At 48.9% G+C, this 18,398-nt stretch overlaps 2 protein-coding genes across 2 annotated transcripts; both read left to right on the forward strand.

Annotated features, from left to right (window-relative positions):
- Nucleotides 1-2,098: 2,098 nt before the first annotated feature.
- Nucleotides 2,099-10,949, forward strand: Echs1 (enoyl-CoA hydratase, short chain 1). Its single transcript, XM_032892342.1, has 8 exons — nt 2,099-2,229; nt 4,263-4,460; nt 4,838-4,965; nt 5,567-5,666; nt 6,483-6,587; nt 7,029-7,148; nt 8,928-8,995; nt 10,304-10,949. Exons 1-8 carry the CDS (start codon nt 2,142-2,144, stop codon nt 10,367-10,369), a joined length of 873 nt encoding a protein of 290 aa, XP_032748233.1. The 5' UTR covers nt 2,099-2,141; the 3' UTR covers nt 10,370-10,949.
- Nucleotides 10,950-13,207: 2,258 nt separating this feature from the next.
- Nucleotides 13,208-16,284, forward strand: Fuom (fucose mutarotase). The gene is made up of 6 exons (XM_032895583.1): nt 13,208-13,327; nt 13,947-14,015; nt 14,192-14,262; nt 14,409-14,507; nt 15,666-15,739; nt 15,933-16,284. Exons 1-6 carry the CDS (start codon nt 13,243-13,245, stop codon nt 15,994-15,996), a joined length of 462 nt encoding a protein of 153 aa, XP_032751474.1. The 5' UTR covers nt 13,208-13,242; the 3' UTR covers nt 15,997-16,284.
- The last annotated feature ends 2,114 nt before the right edge of the window (nt 16,285-18,398 follow it).

Raw genomic sequence — 18,398 nt, forward strand, 5'->3', positions numbered from 1 at the left:
ATCTGTGAGGGATTTTTCTTGACTGGATCATTTGAGATAGGAAAGCCAGCCTATGTCTGGCCATACTCTCTCATGTAGCCTAGATAAAGAGCACAGAAGAAAGAAACTTTTGCTTTTTGCCTGCTCACCCTCATTCTCACTGGCCAGTTTGTATATCCTAATCGTGAAGATTCCCTCACTGAGATTACAGCCTACTTCTTCTGGATTCCAGATACACTGAAGACCAGCTGAGCTCTCCAGCATTATGGACTGAACTATTGGATTCTTGAACTTGCTATCAGGAGACAGAGACCATTGGATTAACTGGGCCAAAATCTGTATGCCACTCTAATCATATGTGTACACACACACACACACACACACACACACACACACGTGAACACCAGATCTCATTATATATGGTTGCAAGATACCATGTGGTTTCTAGGGATTGAACTCAGGATTTCTGGAAGAGCATCCAGTGCTCCTACCCTCTGAGCCATCTTTCTAGCCCAATATTTACAGTTTTTAAAGCATCCCAGACAAGCAGAAAACATGTGTGTGTGTGTGTGTGTGTGTGTGTGTGTGTGTGATATATTCTATCAGTCCTATTCTTTCAGAGAACCCTGACAAATACAATATTCTCCCTCTTTAGGTGTTTCTTCCTTTGTCCCTCAAGTCAGAGAATAGTAAGCACCTAACCTCAACACCAGCCTGGGTTGCTGAATAAACTGTGTTCAAGACATTTCATTCTGGATCTGCTGTCATGCTTGCTTAGCCTGTGCTAGTACAGAGATCTGGAGCAAAGGTTTTTGGTGATTTGTTCCTGTTTATGTTCTACTTTGGTCTTGAAATAAAGTTTGCTGACTGTTCTATTCTGGTTTGGATTGTTTTCATTAAAGTAGTGAGAGGCCAAACCTACTCCATCTTGGGACTGGCCTATCTTAAAAGGAAAAAATTTAAAAAGCCTGAGAACTTGACTTACAGCAGAACCCGTTGCACCCACGTAGCAGGAAGGACGCCATGGCTTGTAGTTGGCCAGTGCTACTCTGTAGCTACTTCTTAGCAACAGTAAATCAAGGATTAGCCTGATAGTTTCACCTGTACTTTCAGACCTTTCATGATTGTATACAGTCTTGCTTCAGAGCACCCTCCTGTCAACTTACAATAGACATTCAGTTAGATACTTGCCAGGATAGACCCACCTCACTTACTTCTATTTCTTATAAAACCTTGTCCTACTGAGGGTTCAAGGCTGCTCCATCTTCCCTTCCAGTCCTGCTGAGTCAGGGTTGGGTTGAAGGAGAGCCCAAGCCCAAGCTTGTAATAAAGAGACCCTAACGCTATTACATCGAAAAGGCTCCTTGGTGGTCTTTTGGGGTTCACAGATGCTTCCTGGCACAATAGTAATCAAGTTCGCTTTTGTCTGTAGATTCTGTCCTAGTGTTTGCAGGACCAGGGCAAGAATACAAATAAAGGCCTGATAATACTTGCTCAACACTTTAAAGTTATAATTCAAGATAATTTACGTGAACAAAACATTGGCTTCCTTTTAAATTTATGTGGAATCTTCTGATCTTGTAAAAACACAGCCTAACCTGGTGTTATGAAGCTAGTCAGTTGTCATGTAAAGAATGCCTCTGGAACAGGGTATAGTAGCACATGACTTTAATCCAAGCACTTGGAAGGCAGAGGCAAACGGATCTCTGTGAGACCGAGAAACAGCCTGGCCCATAAGGAGAGTTCCGGGTCAGCCAGGGCTATGTAGTTAAAACCCTGCCACAAAACTAAACAAAACCGACTACCACTTTATGCTCTATTGCTCTATCTGCAATCGCTCCTTCCAGTAGTCAAGACCGAAAGCACACGGTTATCACGGGGGAAAGGACACAGTCACGTCTCCCAGCCTGGTTTTATAAACTGGGTACCCGCCAAGGGCACACCACCTAAGTGATGCAATTGACAGACTACTCAAAGAACCGCTGCTAAAAGACCTCTGATCTGATCTCCCTCCCTAAGCTGCCCCACCCCGCCCTCTGTATCACCCCGCCCAGGTCACGGGTCCATCCCTTTAGCTTCCGTCTCCGTCTGGCTTGGTATCTGGGGCGGAGCGATTCTGCAGGCGGGGCGATTCTGTGGGCGGGACAAATCGTCTCTCCGCCATGGCGGCCCTGCGTGCTCTGCTGCCCAGAGCCTGCAACTCGCTGTTGTCCCCAGTCCGCTGCCCAGAATTCCGGCGCTTCGCCTCGGGTGAGTGCGGACACCGGCGGGGTGCGTCAACCCACGTTGGGCGGATTCACCACTCACAACCTCTGGGTGGTCCCTAAACCCAGGCCTGCACGCACCCTCACTTGATCCTGGACTTTCTCTTCTGACTCTTTTATCTTTTGTCTGACCCCTACTTCCACAGGCATGCACTCTCAAACACTTGACTCTGAAATATCTGTACCCTGGATTCGAGTATGCATCCTCACACTAAACCCAGATTTCCTACAAGTGACCACTGACTCTAGCTTGGAGTTCCTCCTTTGGAGCGCCCAACTCCACCGCTCGACTGACCCCTACCCAATTCCTTACCTTCCTCCCCGCCCTTCAATCTGACCTTAATCTCACAAACCCAGCCAGATTCTAGGCCCCAGAAGTCCTGTCTAATGGGAGGGCCCTGGGTGTAGGTGGCAGCTTCTCAACTCTCGAACTTTTATGAGTGTCAGGATCTTTGGCCAGCTGGGAGCATACATGTTGGTTATGAAATCCCATGTGTGTAGGTAGCTTTAAGAAAATGTGAAAGTAGGTTAAGCAAGACAGCCTGAGTATTGGGAAAGGTTTGTCCATAGTGCCTCCTGTCTAGTCTCTCTTGTGTTCACAGTCTCTCCAGATCATGTCCTTCAAACCATCCAATCAGCGTATCCCATACTGACACACCCACTTTCCTCCCCAGCCAGCTGAATAGTTCCTCCATTCTCACTCCTTGGCTGGACTTCCCTGCAGTCATCTAGTGCTCCACTGTTATGGTGAATTCTTGACCATTCCCTGGGGCAAGGGCTCCCCCTGAATCCCAGCCTGGGCTGGCTGTCATGTCCTGGTTCCCCTGAATGGCAGGCATCCTACTGTTCAGTAGTGCACCTTACACTTGAGTTACTACCGAACGAGTCACCCAGGACACAGACCCTCACTTTCAGGCTTATCTTCCTCACCCTCAGTCTATGGGCCGCACCCCCCACCGCACCCCCCAGTCTGAGTTGCTTGGCCCTCCAGATCTAGAACAAAATGGTGCTTTATACCATCCTCTGTCCCACCAGGCATACTTGCCTTAGCAGGCCTGGGCTCTGTCCGACTCTCACCTGCCAGCATGGTCTGGAAAGTACTGGCCTATGGAAGGATGGTGGACGTTCTGTGCTATAGTTTTCTCTTTTTGTTGTTTTTGTTTGTTTGTTGAGACAGTAGCTCACTACGTAGCTCTGGCCTGGAACTGGACCAGGGTAGCCTGGACTCACAAAATAAACTTGCGTCTGTTTTCCTGAGTGCTCGGATTAAAGGCATGTGCCACCACCACCATGCCTGGATAGATCCTAGCCAGAGCTGCAGGCTGAAGCCATAAGGATGGTACAGATACACACACCCGCACACACACACACACACACACATATATGAGTGTATATATATATGTGTGTATATATGTATGTATATATGGGGGGATATTAAAGTGGCTTATAGGCTGTGGTCTGAGTAGTCCAACAATGGATGTTTCCTGAAAGAAAGGCTAAGGATTCAGTAGTTGAACAGTCCAAGAGACTAGATGTCTCAGCAGGCCCAATCTGGTTTGGGAGTCCAGAAAAGTATTAGCGAGCTGAAGGTCTTAGGTGTATATTGGAATCCTTTTAATCCCAGCACTTGGGAGGCAGAGGCAGGCAGATCTCTGAGTACAGGCCAGACTGGTTTACATAGTGAAATTCAAGACAGCCAGAGAAACGTCTCAAAAAACAACAACAACAAAACAAACAAACAAACAAGATTAGATGAACTTGCCATGGAGAGTGAGGGCAAGCAGTCAAAGAGCAAAAGCCTCCTTCTTCCTTCTTTCTTCCATGTCCTTTTATGTGGGCTGCCAACAGAAAGTGTGGCCCAGACTTAGGGTTGGGTCATTTCACCTCAAAAGAGCCATGTAAGAAAATTCTCCACAGGTAGGAGCTTGGGTGTTAATTGATTCCCAATTAACCAAGATTAGCCACTGCGGTGCCTTTAATATCTTTATGATGACACTCTCCTTTGTCCTCTTGCCCTAGGTGCTAACTTTCAGTACATCATCACGGAAAAGAAAGGAAAGAATAGCAGCGTGGGGCTGATCCAGTTGAACCGCCCCAAAGCACTCAATGCACTTTGCAATGGACTGATTGAGGAGCTCAACCAAGCACTGGAGACCTTTGAGGAAGATCCCGCTGTGGGCGCCATCGTGCTCACTGGTGGGGAGAAGGCCTTTGCAGGTATGCTGGGCAGCCATGGTTGTAGACAGTAGGGGGTGCTATGAACTATGGGAAGCAGCAAAATGGACCAGTTCCTCTGTGATGGGAGGGGTGCCTTGAGATATACTAAGATGTAAATTAAGCTGTGTGGAAGCAGGGAGTGTGTTGAACATTCAGGTATGCTCAGTTCCTTTCTGGTTGAGTAAGTACTGGCCTAAACTGGTATACTGGTCATCCATTGCCTGCCACAGCCCCCAACATTACCTTCTTGGTGAGCTGTTGGTCCATGTATCAGCTGTTCCCACTGTGGAGGGAAGTGCTCCCAAGCCTCAAGCGTAGAATACAGGACTGAGAAGTTCTTTAATGTGTGGTCATGGAAACCTCACTTCTACCTGTAGCCGGAGCTGACATCAAGGAAATGCAGAACCGGACATTTCAGGACTGTTACTCAGGCAAGTTCCTGAGCCACTGGGACCATATCACCCGGATCAAGAAGCCGGTCATCGCGGCTGTCAATGGCTATGCTGTAAGTGTCAGCCTCCACAGTCCCCCTGTGCAAGGCGGAAGGACCTGTGCCTTTAAAAGGTCAATAGTGTCTTTTGCTATCTGCTTTGCTTGGTGGAGCCTCATTGGCTAGTTCCCAGATGCGTTAATGAGCTTTTCTGTTTCTTTTTAATTGCTGCAGTGGCTAAACTACTTGTGTGAAGGCTGTGAGTACTCCGTGTGCCCACTAGGGTTCCTGCTTCACGAGGAGTGCAGCGCTAGCTTAGCCCACGTGATTATTATACATGCTGATTATTGAATAAAAACCATCCTGGTGGGGGTGGTCAGCCACTCAGATTCATGCCCTTGCCCTCTGTGGCTGACTTGGAGCCTCTATGTCAGGCCTTCACCACAAAGTCAAAAATATTTACGGCCTGGCCCTTTGCATAAAAGTCTACGAGTCCCTCTTAAGCAACATTACCCTTGTATCTATCCTACCACTTAAATCTAGTTCTGTTCGGCTAGCTTAACATCCGTTATCTGACTCTCATGATTTCAGAAAAGGTTTTTGAGCAAATAGAGTGGTTTTCTGCCTGGGCTCCTCTGGTAAAATCCACCTGCTTCTGATCTTTTTTTTTCCCCAGCTTGGTGGGGGCTGTGAACTTGCCATGATGTGCGATATCATCTATGCTGGTGAGAAAGCCCAGTTTGGACAGCCAGAAATCCTCCTGGGGACCATCCCAGGTGAGAATGTGTGAGCTGTAACAGGACAAGCCTGGGTCTCAGCCTCATGGCTTGCATCCAGTCACAGATGCATGACTTGTCTGCTCGGTTTTCTCTCCACCAACCAACACCTGAAACACATGAAGCTCAGCACAGCCTGGGAGCCTCAAGACATGTCCATCTTTTATGGATAGACAGATCCTAAATTCAACAATAGACACACAGAGTTTACCGGCCTGAGCCACAGTGGTTCTTTCCTGACAATGATTCACATACCTTTAAGAGCTTTGTGTGGCAGAAAGACGAGCGGACTTGGGTTACAACAAAAACTCTGTCCCATGTGAGTCTAGCTCTGTCCACTCCTATGCCAGTGGCACAGCAGGTCAGGTAGCCTGAGTTCAGCACAGCAGACTGGGGAATTCTAACTCCTGCTGCCTGGGAGAGCCCTGAGATATTGAGGAAGAAATAGCATTGCCCTCCAGGGGCCACGTGTTAGACCTGGCAGGAGGAGATGAACACTCAGAGAAAAGACTTGAACCCTCAGGGAAGAGACCACCCTCAGAGGAGGCCTCTTCTGCTCTGAGGGTTGACCTGGCTTGTTCTGAGATTCTGGGCAGTGAGCTGAGTATATTTGTGCAGGCAGACCAGGCTGGGATTCAATCCAGTATGGGCTCTCAGGAACCTTCCAGAATGGTGGGAAAGGAACCAACTTGATTTTTCTTTCTTCCATTTTAATGCTGAGAGGGAAGCCTTGGCCTCATGCAGGCCTCTTCTATCAGAGAGCTGCAACCAGGCCCTGACAAAGGGCCAGCTGAGACCACAAATCTCTCCCTGTAGGTGCAGGGGGCACTCAGAGACTCACCCGAGCAGTCGGCAAATCACTAGCAATGGAGATGGTCCTCACTGGTGACCGAATTTCAGCACAGGATGCCAAGCAAGCAGGTGGGGTATTTGATGTTATGCTCTGGGGAAGAGTTAGGCCTCTTCAGGTGTTCCCTTGGGTAGCTGACGTTGGGGCCCTAAGATTCTGTCTTTGGTTTCATATCTTGAAATATGTTGTGCACAAGAGAGTGGCAACATATGTTCGGGTTAGAAATAATAACAGCATCTCTTCCCAGTACCCTTTAAAGGCTCTTGAAGGCCAGCCCTTTCCCTGCCCTTGCAGTGCAGTGACCAAAGTCCTCTGTTCCATTTGATCCTGTAGACAGCATGGGCAGTGCAACTTAAGAGACGAGTGACTAGAGCCTGGCAGTGGAGAGCACAGAGTCACCCACTGCTGGGGACAGCCTTCCCTTGTTTAGGACCCAGAGAACTGGTCTCTCATTGTCACTGGGTTCTAGAGGAAGTGGACAATGCATGCTATTCAGACTTTTCATGTTTTAGGTCTTGTAAGCAAGATTTTTCCCGTTGAAACACTGGTTGAAGAGGCCATCCAATGTGCAGAAAAGATTGCCAACAATTCCAAGATCATAGTAGCCATGGCGAAAGAATCTGTGAATGCAGGTAGGAGTCTGCTGGGAAGAATCCACAGGACTGCATAGGTGAAGTTACAGGGTTCCAAACTACCCCACCTTGTCCCAGGATTGCAGTTTGCCAAAGTGTTCTTCCAGGTTTTGGTCCATCAGAGGTCTGATAAGATATTCTGAGTGTCTCTTTATACCTGGAGCCAAGACCAGGCCAGGCCTGAAACATAATGGCACTGTAGTATCGGGCACGGGGAAGATGAAGAATGTAGCCACAGTCCTTGAAGTCAGTGGTCTGTGGCTCCTGGGAAAACTGTCTCTGGGGATCTGGAATGGTTCCCTTCCAAGCCCATGTTCTGGTTATACAAGAGGGCTGTAGCCTGGGGCCTGCAGTAGCATAGCTCATATGAAGGTTTCCATTGGTTCTCTCACCTCAGGAGGCTCGGCTGACTTGCTTTCCTCAGAGCTGCCTCAACCTTTTCTTTCTCCTTCTCTTTAAATGTATTCATTTAGTGATTTCTTTATTTGACATTTTAACTTATTGAGGGGGTACCCCATGGTGCACATGTGGACGTCAGAGAGTGATTTGAGGAGTCAGTTGTCTCCTTCACCATAGGGGTTCCAGAGATTGAATCCCAGTTGTTGTTAGGCCAGACGACATGGGTCTTTTTCCATTGAGCCACCTGGCTGATCCTGCTGTTTGGATTTTGAGACAGGGTCTCTCTCTATATAACTAAAGCTGCCCTCCAACTCTGGATCCACCTGCCTCAGTCACTAGGATTGTAGTCATGTATCACCACATCCAGCTTGGGTCTTTCCTTAGTATAGTTATGCCATTTAATAACATGTATGTGAATTTATACGCATGTGTATATGTATGTGGGTATGTGTGCCTTTTCATGTGTGGAGGCCAGCAGAGGCCAGCAGATCTCTCAGGGCTGGAGTTACAAGGGTTTGTGGGATGCCTCCTGAATGGAGTTTTTGTGGTTGTTTCAAATTTTTTATTTTTATGTGTGTGTTTGGCCACTATGTATCTGTACATCACATGTGTGCGTGGTGTATTGATGGGCTTTGGACAGGTGTAAACCTCTCTGTGGAAGAAGCCCGGGTTCTTTGAGAGAGCACAAATGTTCTTAGCTACTGAATCGTCTCTCCAGTCCCAGGAATGGAGTCTCTGTAATAGTTTATCTCAGCATTTGGAATGGCACTTTGTTTCTGCTCAATATTACATGTAGAGTCATCTTGAGGGGAAAAAAAAATGTGACCCAGAAAAGTTGTTGCTACCTCCAGAGGGCACACCAGTCTTTCAGGGTTGCTGCTGGCCACGATCAGATGTGTTTAATGAACCAGCTTTTTGTGGGAAACACGGGAAGCAACTAAGGCTGCTGGCAAGGTTACAGTGGCAGGCGTAGGTCCTCCACAGCAGGGCTCTACGGACGGTGTTCTCCCCTGGGAAAGAAGAGCCCAGCAGTGCTGTCCCACTGCTCAGCATCCTCGTCTGCTCATCCTTTTCTCTGTTTCTGTGTGTAGTTTTACCAGCTACCCCAGGTCCTCGTAGCTCAACAGATTCTGCTATTCATCCTTTGTTCAGTTCTGGTGCTTTTCTCAGGTCCCTGGACTACTACTAAGGTGTTTGGGAGGCCTTGGAGAACCTGATAGTCTAATGGCTATAACAAAATAGGTCATACCCTTGAGAAGTGGGGAGAGCTGGATCAGTCTGGCATGCCAAGCCTGCAGCCCTTTCTGTAGGTCACAGTCAGTTCTCATGAGTACCTCACGTTTGGCACTTCGGTTGGTGACCCCAGGGTTTCTTTTTCAGCCTTTGAAATGACATTAACAGAAGGAAATAAGCTGGAGAAGAAGCTCTTCTATTCCACCTTTGCCACTGTGAGTAAAACACATTCTGCTTAAGATTCAAGTCTATGCCCATCGCAGATGCTGCTGGGACTCTCTTACTGCAAAAAGGCCCTGTGAATTACACCACTCAGCACCAGCTCCTGTGTTTAAAGTGGATTTATAGCTGGCCACAGTAGTCCCAGAACTTTGGAGCCTGGGCCCAGGATAATTGCTTGAGCCCAAGCGTTTGAAACCAGCCTGTGCAACTCAGAGAAACTGTCTCTAAATAGTATTTATCTCGTATGCATACGTGTTGCCTGCATGTATGTAAATACACTGTATGTATGTCGGTGCCTGCAGAGTCCAGAAAAGGGTGCAGAGTACCTTGGAACTGAAGTTACAGACTGTTATGTAAGCCACCATTTAAGTGTTGGAAGCCAAACCCAGATCCTATTCAAGAGTAGCAAGCGCTTTTGGCTGCTGAGCCATCTCCAACCACCGCCACCTAATTCTTAAATTTTACTTTATTTGTTTGTTTGAGACAATCTCATTATATAGCCCTAGCTGGTCTGGAACTCACTATGTAGACTAGGCTGGCCTCAAATTCATAGAGATCTGTCAGCCCCAGCCTCCTGAGTGCTGAGATCAAATGAGTGTGCCACCATGCTTGAGTACAATTCGCCTCTTACCAGAAGCTCACATCTAGGCGTTTTAAAGAATATTCTGATCGTCAGTCAGATGCATTACCACTGACCATTGTACCATTGCCCAGTGCTCAGTGTTTTATAAAAGAAACATTTAAGGAGCTGGAGAGATGGCTTAGCATATACCATATATCCAGCATATATCCAAAGGACCTGAGTTCACTTCCCAGCACCCACAATCATCTGGTACCTCACTAATGATCTCTGTGCTATACACACACACACACACACACACACACACACACACACACACACACACACACACACACTTAAAAATAAAAATATTTCAAATGGTTTGAACCTCTAAGGAAGAAGTGAAGATGTTTGCACGTAGTGTGTTTACAGGCTAAGGAAGGGGCAGGTGTAAAGCAGGTTTCTGTTGCTGCCCTACTGCTCTGTGAGAGATTCCCAACTCAGACCCTACCAGATCTGTAGGTGCTGTGAGCATGAGTTTCTGGTACTCGTGTTATCGCGCCTGATTGACTGTTTGTGGAGAATCCCATCTTCCATGGGCCCACTGCAGAATCACCGTCTTGTTGATGAGCTCAGAAAGCAGGCGAAGAGGGAGACATAAGAGCACCTTGGAGACGCAGGCAGTCAACAGAGGGCCTCTAGGAAGGTTCAAACTTCACCTCTCTTCTTCCTTTCCTGCCAGGATGACCGGAGAGAAGGGATGTCTGCCTTTGTGGAGAAAAGGAAGGCCAACTTCAAAGACCACTGAGAGCTGGCAGCCATACCTTTCTCCACCCTGGAGAGGAAAGCTCAGCCTGTCAGAGGGTAGTAGTGTCTGCCACAGCTCCTACCGAAGGCTTCAGGGCTGTGGCCACAGCTTGGGTACTCCTGGTGTGGCCTGCAGCCTTCACCAGTTGTTGGAAGTCGGTCTCTCACAGTCTTCTAAATCAGAAATCTGGGAAGCTTTCAGGGTGTCTTGATTTGTTTAACTTCACTCTAAAGGCAGGGCACGCTTGGGCCAGCCACTCCCCTGTGCACTATCTGCAGTGCATAGCCCAGGATGTGAGCTTCAAGAGGGAAGTGGCCCTGCCTGCTGATTCCAAGCACGAGAATTCAATGAAAGTAACTCCTTCAGTTTAGTTTCGACTCGCCTGTAGTTGTCTCTCTAGAGGGTCAATATGTTTTTTTAATTATTATTGCTATGATTTTCTTATGGGTAGGGTTTTGCTGTGTATCCCTGGCTGCCTGGAAGTTACTGTATAGACCAGGTTGACCTTGAATTCACAGAGATCAACCAGCCTCTGCTTCCCAAGTATTGGGATTAAAGGTATATATATGCTACCACACCATGACTGTTCGTGTGTTTTTAACTTCACCATCTTTTTTAAAAAGAATTATTTATTTGTCTTATGTACACTATATACTGTACACTGTAGCTGTCTTCAGACACACCAGGAGAGGGCATCAGATGATGTCATTACAGATGGTTATGAGCCACCATGTGGTTGCTGGGAATTGAACTCAGGACCTCTGGAAGAGCAATTAGTAGTCTTAACCGCTGAGCCATCTCTCAAGCCCCTTAACTTCACCATCTTAACCATATAAAGTATCAACACTCTCACATCAATGTGAGTCCATCCTCACCATCAGGCTCCAGGACTCTGGTCTCCAGACCTTCATCTTCACAAGCTAAAACTGTCCCCGTTAAACCCTGATTCCTGACCACACTTCACAGCCTCTGGCACTAACCCTTTTACTTTCTATGAGAATGGGATGGCTCCTGGTACCTCTTGAGTGGAATTAGAATAACTGTTATGTTGTGTTTGTTATGACCCTTGTACAATGCAATGCACAGTATCCTCCTGCCCCCTCCATGCACCTATGTCAAAATCTAACCCCAGGTTGGTGGTCTTAAAGTGCTAAAAGTCGGGTGGGACTCATGAGTGGATTTGTGAGGCCCAGAGGGAACTCCTGCAGCCCTTTTCCTATGGAGATGGAATGAGAAGGCATGAGGAAGGGCCAGGATGCCTGTCTCCACCAGACAGCAGATCTACCTTGCTTCGACTTCCTGCCCCAGAACTGTGAGAAGTTAAGCCATTGAGTTGTAGCATGTCAGAAGCCTAAGCATAGACAGATATCCTCTGAGTTCATTCGTGCTGTAGTAGCTGTGTTGAAAGATACTTACTTTTGAACTCATCTCAATAGATGCTCAATATGTATTTGTCTTGAACTCCTGAGTGTAAGCAGCCCTGTTCCCACCTTCCAGATAACTATCACCCAACCAAAGCTCCTATTCTAGGAGCCTCAGGGCCTTTCTTCTGGTAAAGCCCGCTTTCCCCTAGAAGTGAGCATTGGATTCCCTCAGACTATAGTTATAGACAGTTGCGAGCCACCACTTGGGTGATAGGGATCAAACCTGGGTCCCTTGAAAGAGCAGCTAGTGCTCTTAGCCATTGAGCCATCTCTCCGGCCCCAGTGTTCACTTATTAAAGCTGGGCACACAAGGAAGTATGTGTTAGCCATTGATGGACACACCGCGTAGAATAAACAAGCAAAGGAGGCAGCCACCCCATAGGGGAAACCTTGAAACTGACATCTTCCAATCATTGGTTGGTTGTTTTATTTTGTTCTCTTAAAATAGGCTTTTTAAAAAAATGCCGTTTCCTCATTCGTCCCTGTGTACCACATGTGTGCCTGGTGCCTGAGAGGCCAGAAAAGAGCTGTGAATCCCTTGGAACTGAAGTTACAGATTGTTGTTAGCCATCAACCCCAAGTCCTGGGAAGGTCACCCACTGAGCCATCTTCCAGCCCCTCATTGGTTTAATTTTTATGTGTTCACTGCACATATCTCAATCATTTGATTCTGAAAAGTGGAACACTGTTAAATATGTCTCGTGGCAGATTTTGACTCAACCCTGGGTCAAGCACTGCACACCCAGACCTGTGTGTGCTAGCTGTGCCCTAGCAGGAGAGGAACCCACCCACAGCCGTCAGCTTTTGCTGGCTCCTGGCTATAGAGAGTTCAAGAACATTTGGTGTATGCAAACTGCCCTAAGAAGAAGCTCTCCCACACCATGGTGAAGCTCTCGGCTACTTAAAACTGTTTGGAGGGTTGGGGATTTAGGTCAGTGGTAGAGGGCTTGCCTAGCAAGCGCAAGGCCCTGGGTTGTGGGGGGGGGTGCTGTTTCGTCTCTGACCCCTACAATCTGGGTTTTTTGATTCGGTTTGCCTCTATACTGGCTTGCCTCCTGGACTAGTCCTAATCCCTGGAAGCCACTCACACAGTGAAGCAGAAAATGCTCCCCTTACCTCTCACACTTTATCCATCACTGCCACCAAGTTGGGCAACAGTAGCCATAGCAGAGCCATCTGGACTAGGCACCAGAGATCCTAGTACCAAGGCTGTGCCTGACCTGTTTTCGCGGGTGCTTCTCAGGCACTTTTCTGCTTCCCACACAAATTTATTTTCTGAACTCTCTCCCAATCTGCCTGGCCTCACAGAGTTTTGCACGTCATCCTAGAGGCAAGGGCCAACTCACACTGGTAGTTAGTTATCCAGCTGTTGGGCGGCTCCTCTGGCCCGGCCCCCATCCATGTGGCACCGCCCCGCTGACGGCTCGGTGCTCCACCGATTCTGCGGCCATGGTTGTGCTCAAGGGCATCCCGACGGTGCTGTCTCCTGAGCTGTTGTTCGCGCTTGCGCGGATGGGGCACGGAGACGAGATTGGTGAGCATGTAGAGAGTTGGCAGTGCAGCCCTCTGAGATGCGATTCACGCAGGAGCCCTTGACCGGCAGCGGTCAGGAAAAGCTGGGGACAATGTTGCAGTCATCTTGCCCTTCGGAGCAGGAAGCTATCCAACTGCTCGAGGAAAGAGCTGAGCTGAGGCCTGCTGATTGGACCAGGCCATAGAACTGTGAAAAGGGCAAACCAGGTTACAAGTTCAGCAGGGGAGGCGGGGTGAGGCGGGCGGGGGCGGGGGGACGCGGGGGGGGGGGTTCCAGACCTCCCACGTGGTCTCCCAGGCTATGCCCTCCTCCCTCAGGTCTGCGGGTTTCTTGATCCCTGGCCTGGTGCCCTAAGGCAAGGTGGGGACAGCACAAAGACTGGAGTGTAACTATTGATTGGTTACTCCTCCCAGACACTGGTTTCATTCACAGTTTCCTGTTTTTAATCCTTCTGGAGTGAGAGAAATATACTGGCCTGGCATGTGGACATCCCAGATGGTGGGCTGTGCTGATACACAGGGATGTGTGGCTTTGAGATATGTGTGGCTATGTGAGGTGACCATCTGAGAGGGAGAACTGCACTGATTCGAGCCCATCTTTCCCCTTTCTGTCTTTTCAGTCCTTGCAGATGCGAACTTCCCTACGTCCTCCATCTGCCAGTGTGGGCCTATAGAGATCCGAGCAGACGGTGAGCACCAGAGGGCTAGGGTGGAAACAGTACTCGTTCTGTGGCCTCTCTGTCCTGGCCCCTCATTCCTGTTGGCTGGTTGCTTAAATTTTGTGGTCCAAAAAGGAAAGTTTTAGATGGATGGGGTTACAGGTCATGGTAAGAGCAGTACCCTGAACCCGGCTCTGCCTTCCTAGGCCTGGACATCCCACAGCTCCTGGAGGCTGTGCTGAAGCTCCTGCCCCTGGACACCTATGTGGAAAGCCCGGTGAGGACCAAAGGCTGTGCTACCGGTCTGGGCCTCAGTTTCCTCTTTGCTAGACTTCATATGGCTGTATTTCCCAAAAAGGCCCCAACCCTCAGAGGAGCCAGGGAGGTGTCTGAGGCTGCAGAGCTGACCCCTGTCTCCCCTAGGCTGCTGTCATGGACCTAGTGCCCAGTGACAGGGAGAAGGGCCTGCAGACCCCGATATGGGACCATTATGAATCCCTTCTCCTCAAAGCTGACTGTAAGGTGAGTGCACCCCCAACCATGGGACCCTCTGTCTCCTGGCAGCTCAGCTCTGAGAGGGTGAATCATGAGAGTGAACAGGGAAGAGGTGTGTCTGAGCCCTGTGGCCACCTTCTTCTCTTCCCAAGCCTCTTTCTCCCAGAATCCTGACCTATCTGCCTTGGGAGTTGGTCCAAGGATTGTGGGCTCCATATTGGGGTCCTCTCTAACCTCCTATACATATGCACCTTCACCCTAGACCTTTGCCACCTCACTCTTGCTAAGGTCTGCTTGTCATACAGCCCACATCCCTGCCTGGCATGGGACACACTTATTTTCCTAAAGGAGACATTAGGTCTGAGCAGGTCCCCTTGAGTACTTTTGTCCTAGGCAGGAGACTTCCAAGGCAGTTTAAACGGTCTAGAGAAATGGTTCTCAACTTGTGGGTCGCAACCCCCAAAGACAAAAATACAGATACTTATGTGATAATTTGTAACAGTACAAAATTACAGTTATAAAATAGTAATGGAAATAATATGGTTAGGGGCCACCTCAACATTAGGAATTAAAGAGTAGTCACATTAGGAAGCGTCTTAGGGTTTTACTACTGTGAACAGACACCGTGACCAAGACAACGCTTATAAGGACAATGTTTAATTGGGGCTGGCTTACAGGTTCAGAAGTTCAGTCCAGTATCATCAAGGCAGGAGCATGGCAGCATCTAAGCAGGCATGGCGCAGGAGGACCTGAGAGTTCTACATCTTCATCTGAAGGCTGCTAGTGGAAGACTGACTTCTAGGGAACTAGGATAAGGGTCTTAAAGCCCATGCTCAAAGTGACACACCTACTCCAACAAGGCCACCCCTCCTAATAGTGTCACTCCCAGGGCCAAGCATATTCAAACCATGACAGGAAGGTTGAGAATCACTGATCTAAAGGCTTGCCAAACTGAGTCCATACCTAACAGGCACCTTGCCCTTCACGGGCTCAGACAGGGATTTAATAGATGCCCCTTATCTCTGGTTCCCTGAAACCCCTGCATCAGGAGAACCTCAGAGGATTGGAGCCTAGAAGACCAGGGTTCCATTGCTGCTGCTGCCTCCTGACTACCTCCTGATAGGGACTTAGATCAGGAGTCCACCTAGAGGACAAGGTCCCTCCAACTGCCATTTTGTCTTCCAGAAATCCCTGAGGAAGATAGAGAGATTTGCATTTTATGAACGTGCAAAAAAGGCATTTGCTGTTGTTGCCACCGGGTGAGTGTCTGCTGCAGCCAGGTCTCTTATTCGGGTCCCTGGGAACTGCCCCACTTCTGCTTTGCCCGTGAAGGCTGGAGGGATTTGGGCGTCAGAGTCCCTGGACGTTGCTGAGCAGGAGAAATAGAAGCAGAAAGGGATCTGTTTTCTCTGAGTGCAAAGTTGGACTCTCAGCACCCTGACCCTCCTGCAGGGAGATGGCACTCTATGGAAACATCATCCTCAAGAAGGGAACTCTTGACCTCGGACCCGCATAGAGACCACTGCGGGCTGATGGCTGGCTATGCCTGAACCCAATCAGCACAGCTTCCCTTGACAGCAACCAGACCTGGACATCAGCCTCGGGTTCAAGAAGATGGCAGATCCTGAAAGACTCCGCTGACCCTGACAGATTCCCTCCTTCCACGATTTGTGAAATTGATGGGGGGGGGGGGAACAGTCTTTGTCTGATCTTTAATCTAAAGGTTTTGTACTCGTAGACTTGTCTTGTGGTGAGCTCCACGGATGCCACTAGCTCCCAAGTAAGCATCCTCTACCCATCCTTGATAAATCCTCAGTCAGAAAATCCACATGGAAATGAAGCATGGGACTGGTGTGAGGGCTGGGAGCTGAGCAGGAGCTAAGCCTGGGTAGGAACCTGGGAGCTGGATTGGGTCTGTGGCTATGGCCTGGGCCTAGGCCAAGGGCTAGGCTAGTAGTTGACGTTGGGTAAAGTGCACAGCAGGGGACTGGAGCTGGTTGCACTGGATGCTTGTATCGGGTGGGAACTTCTGCATTACCCAATTGGACTGCAGTACACACTGGGTCTTTTCTAGGGCCAATCTCTGAGCTCCAAGCCAGAGGGCAAGTTGACAGAGCTGGGCTGGACATCTTAGATAGAAGGGCTCTGACACTCAGAGGTGATCTGACACTCAGAGATGACTGCTCAGCTGCTAGGGAGTGTATACTGTCCTCTCTGGTCTCGGGGTCAGAGGTCTGGGTATGGGCTGATGTTTGGTAAGTTCAGCACCTACTACCTGTGCTATGTTAGGCCCAGGAGCTCAGACGCAACCTGGTTGCTCCCAGCCTTGAACCCTCAGTTGTCCCACGAGGTAAAGGAACAGCTGGGGCTCAGTTTAGACAGAAATAGGAAGAGGGGAAGAACCTAGGCAGTCAGCAAACAGGTTCCCTACTGAGTGCTTGGGCTGCATCTCCAGTCCTTGTCTGCAGACTGTTGGGGAATGTTCGTAGCGGCTTTGCCTGTACTTGCCAAAAGGGGCAAACAACAGTCCAGCGGGTGAGTGGACAGGCCCTTCGGTGCAGTTAGTGTTCTTGTCCCTCCAGCCCCAGTTTGTCCTTTAGGAGGAAATAGCCACAGAGGTTCCTGGCTCAGGCAAAGCTAGAAAGAAACCTGGCCACAGTCACCATCCTGGACCAGTAGATGCTTTTGCTGCCAGTCACACACCAGCATCTTGGAATACCAGCATCTGCAGGTCCTCTACTTAGATTCAAGGAATGGGAAGGTGAGACAGCTCAGATTTTGATGGTGGATCTGACCTCACGGGCACTGGACAGAGTGCTCCACAGGGCCCTGCTTCCAGACCACTTGTGCCTGGATTATTTCAACGCTCTCTGTCCCTCTCTAACTTGATGGAGAAATGACGCTAAGAGGTTTGATCATAATCTGCGTTGCCAACTCTGTTCAATTGAGAATTGCCTGGGAAATTAGTAAAGCATCTTGGAGTAGATCAGAGGTACTCACAGGATTACCTATGCAGGGGAAGACCTGCCCTGAATGTTTCCAGGACTAGCCTAGAGGTCACATGTGCTAACAGGAAAAAGGAGAGCAGCTGTGGTGCCCTTCTGTGGGATCCGGTGCTACCACGTATGGGCCACGGATAGATTCATCTAGATCCTTAGCAGGATGACAGGTGGGGTTACTCTGAGATGAAGCCTATACCTTGAGGTCACTGTCAGCCTTGCTGTTCATCCTAGACCCTGGGCTTATCTGCAAGATGGAGTGTTGGACTATAATGTGGCGGTGCTAGATTTGTCTATAATGTGGACTCATCTGCAGTGTGGAAGCAATGGGCTCAAGTAGTATGAAGGCCCCAGATTTGTCTATAAGATAGAACATGGGGCTTCGAGGCCAAGGTGCACATGAGCCTTCACTCCCTCGATCATGTCCTTGGAGAACTGGGGACAAGAGACATACACAGAGTTATATGGTGTGCAAGACCAGTAGACAACCTATAGAGCTGCATGGGGTTTGGGTGCATTGGGACAGAGAGCTGGGGGCCTCTGTTAAGCTGTCTGTTCTGCCTGAGCTTCTGGAGTTGGAAAATGTGTGCCTCTGTGACCCTTTAGTGCCTTCCACTACACAGGTAGGATTGGTAGTCACCCCGGTACCCATACCACATGTGAGGTAATTCACACGACTTGTGCTTAGGTCTTGTGAGCCAGGCCATGTGGAAGGACAGGCATCCCAGAAAGATCCGGGGACTGCCCAGAAAACTAGAACAGAAAGTATGCGTCCTGACTCACTCTTTTGAGCACCTGTCCAACTATGTATCTATCTGCCCATGTACCCATGCACACGGATACCACACACACTGCCAGTGTACACATAGAGCTGTGTACTTGCCCAGCACTCTACCTAGGTACAGTGTAACTGCACACA

This window comes from Rattus rattus, chromosome 2 (genome assembly GCF_011064425.1).
Source record: "Rattus rattus isolate New Zealand chromosome 2, Rrattus_CSIRO_v1, whole genome shotgun sequence".
NCBI classification, from domain to species: Eukaryota; Metazoa; Chordata; class Mammalia; order Rodentia; family Muridae; genus Rattus; species Rattus rattus.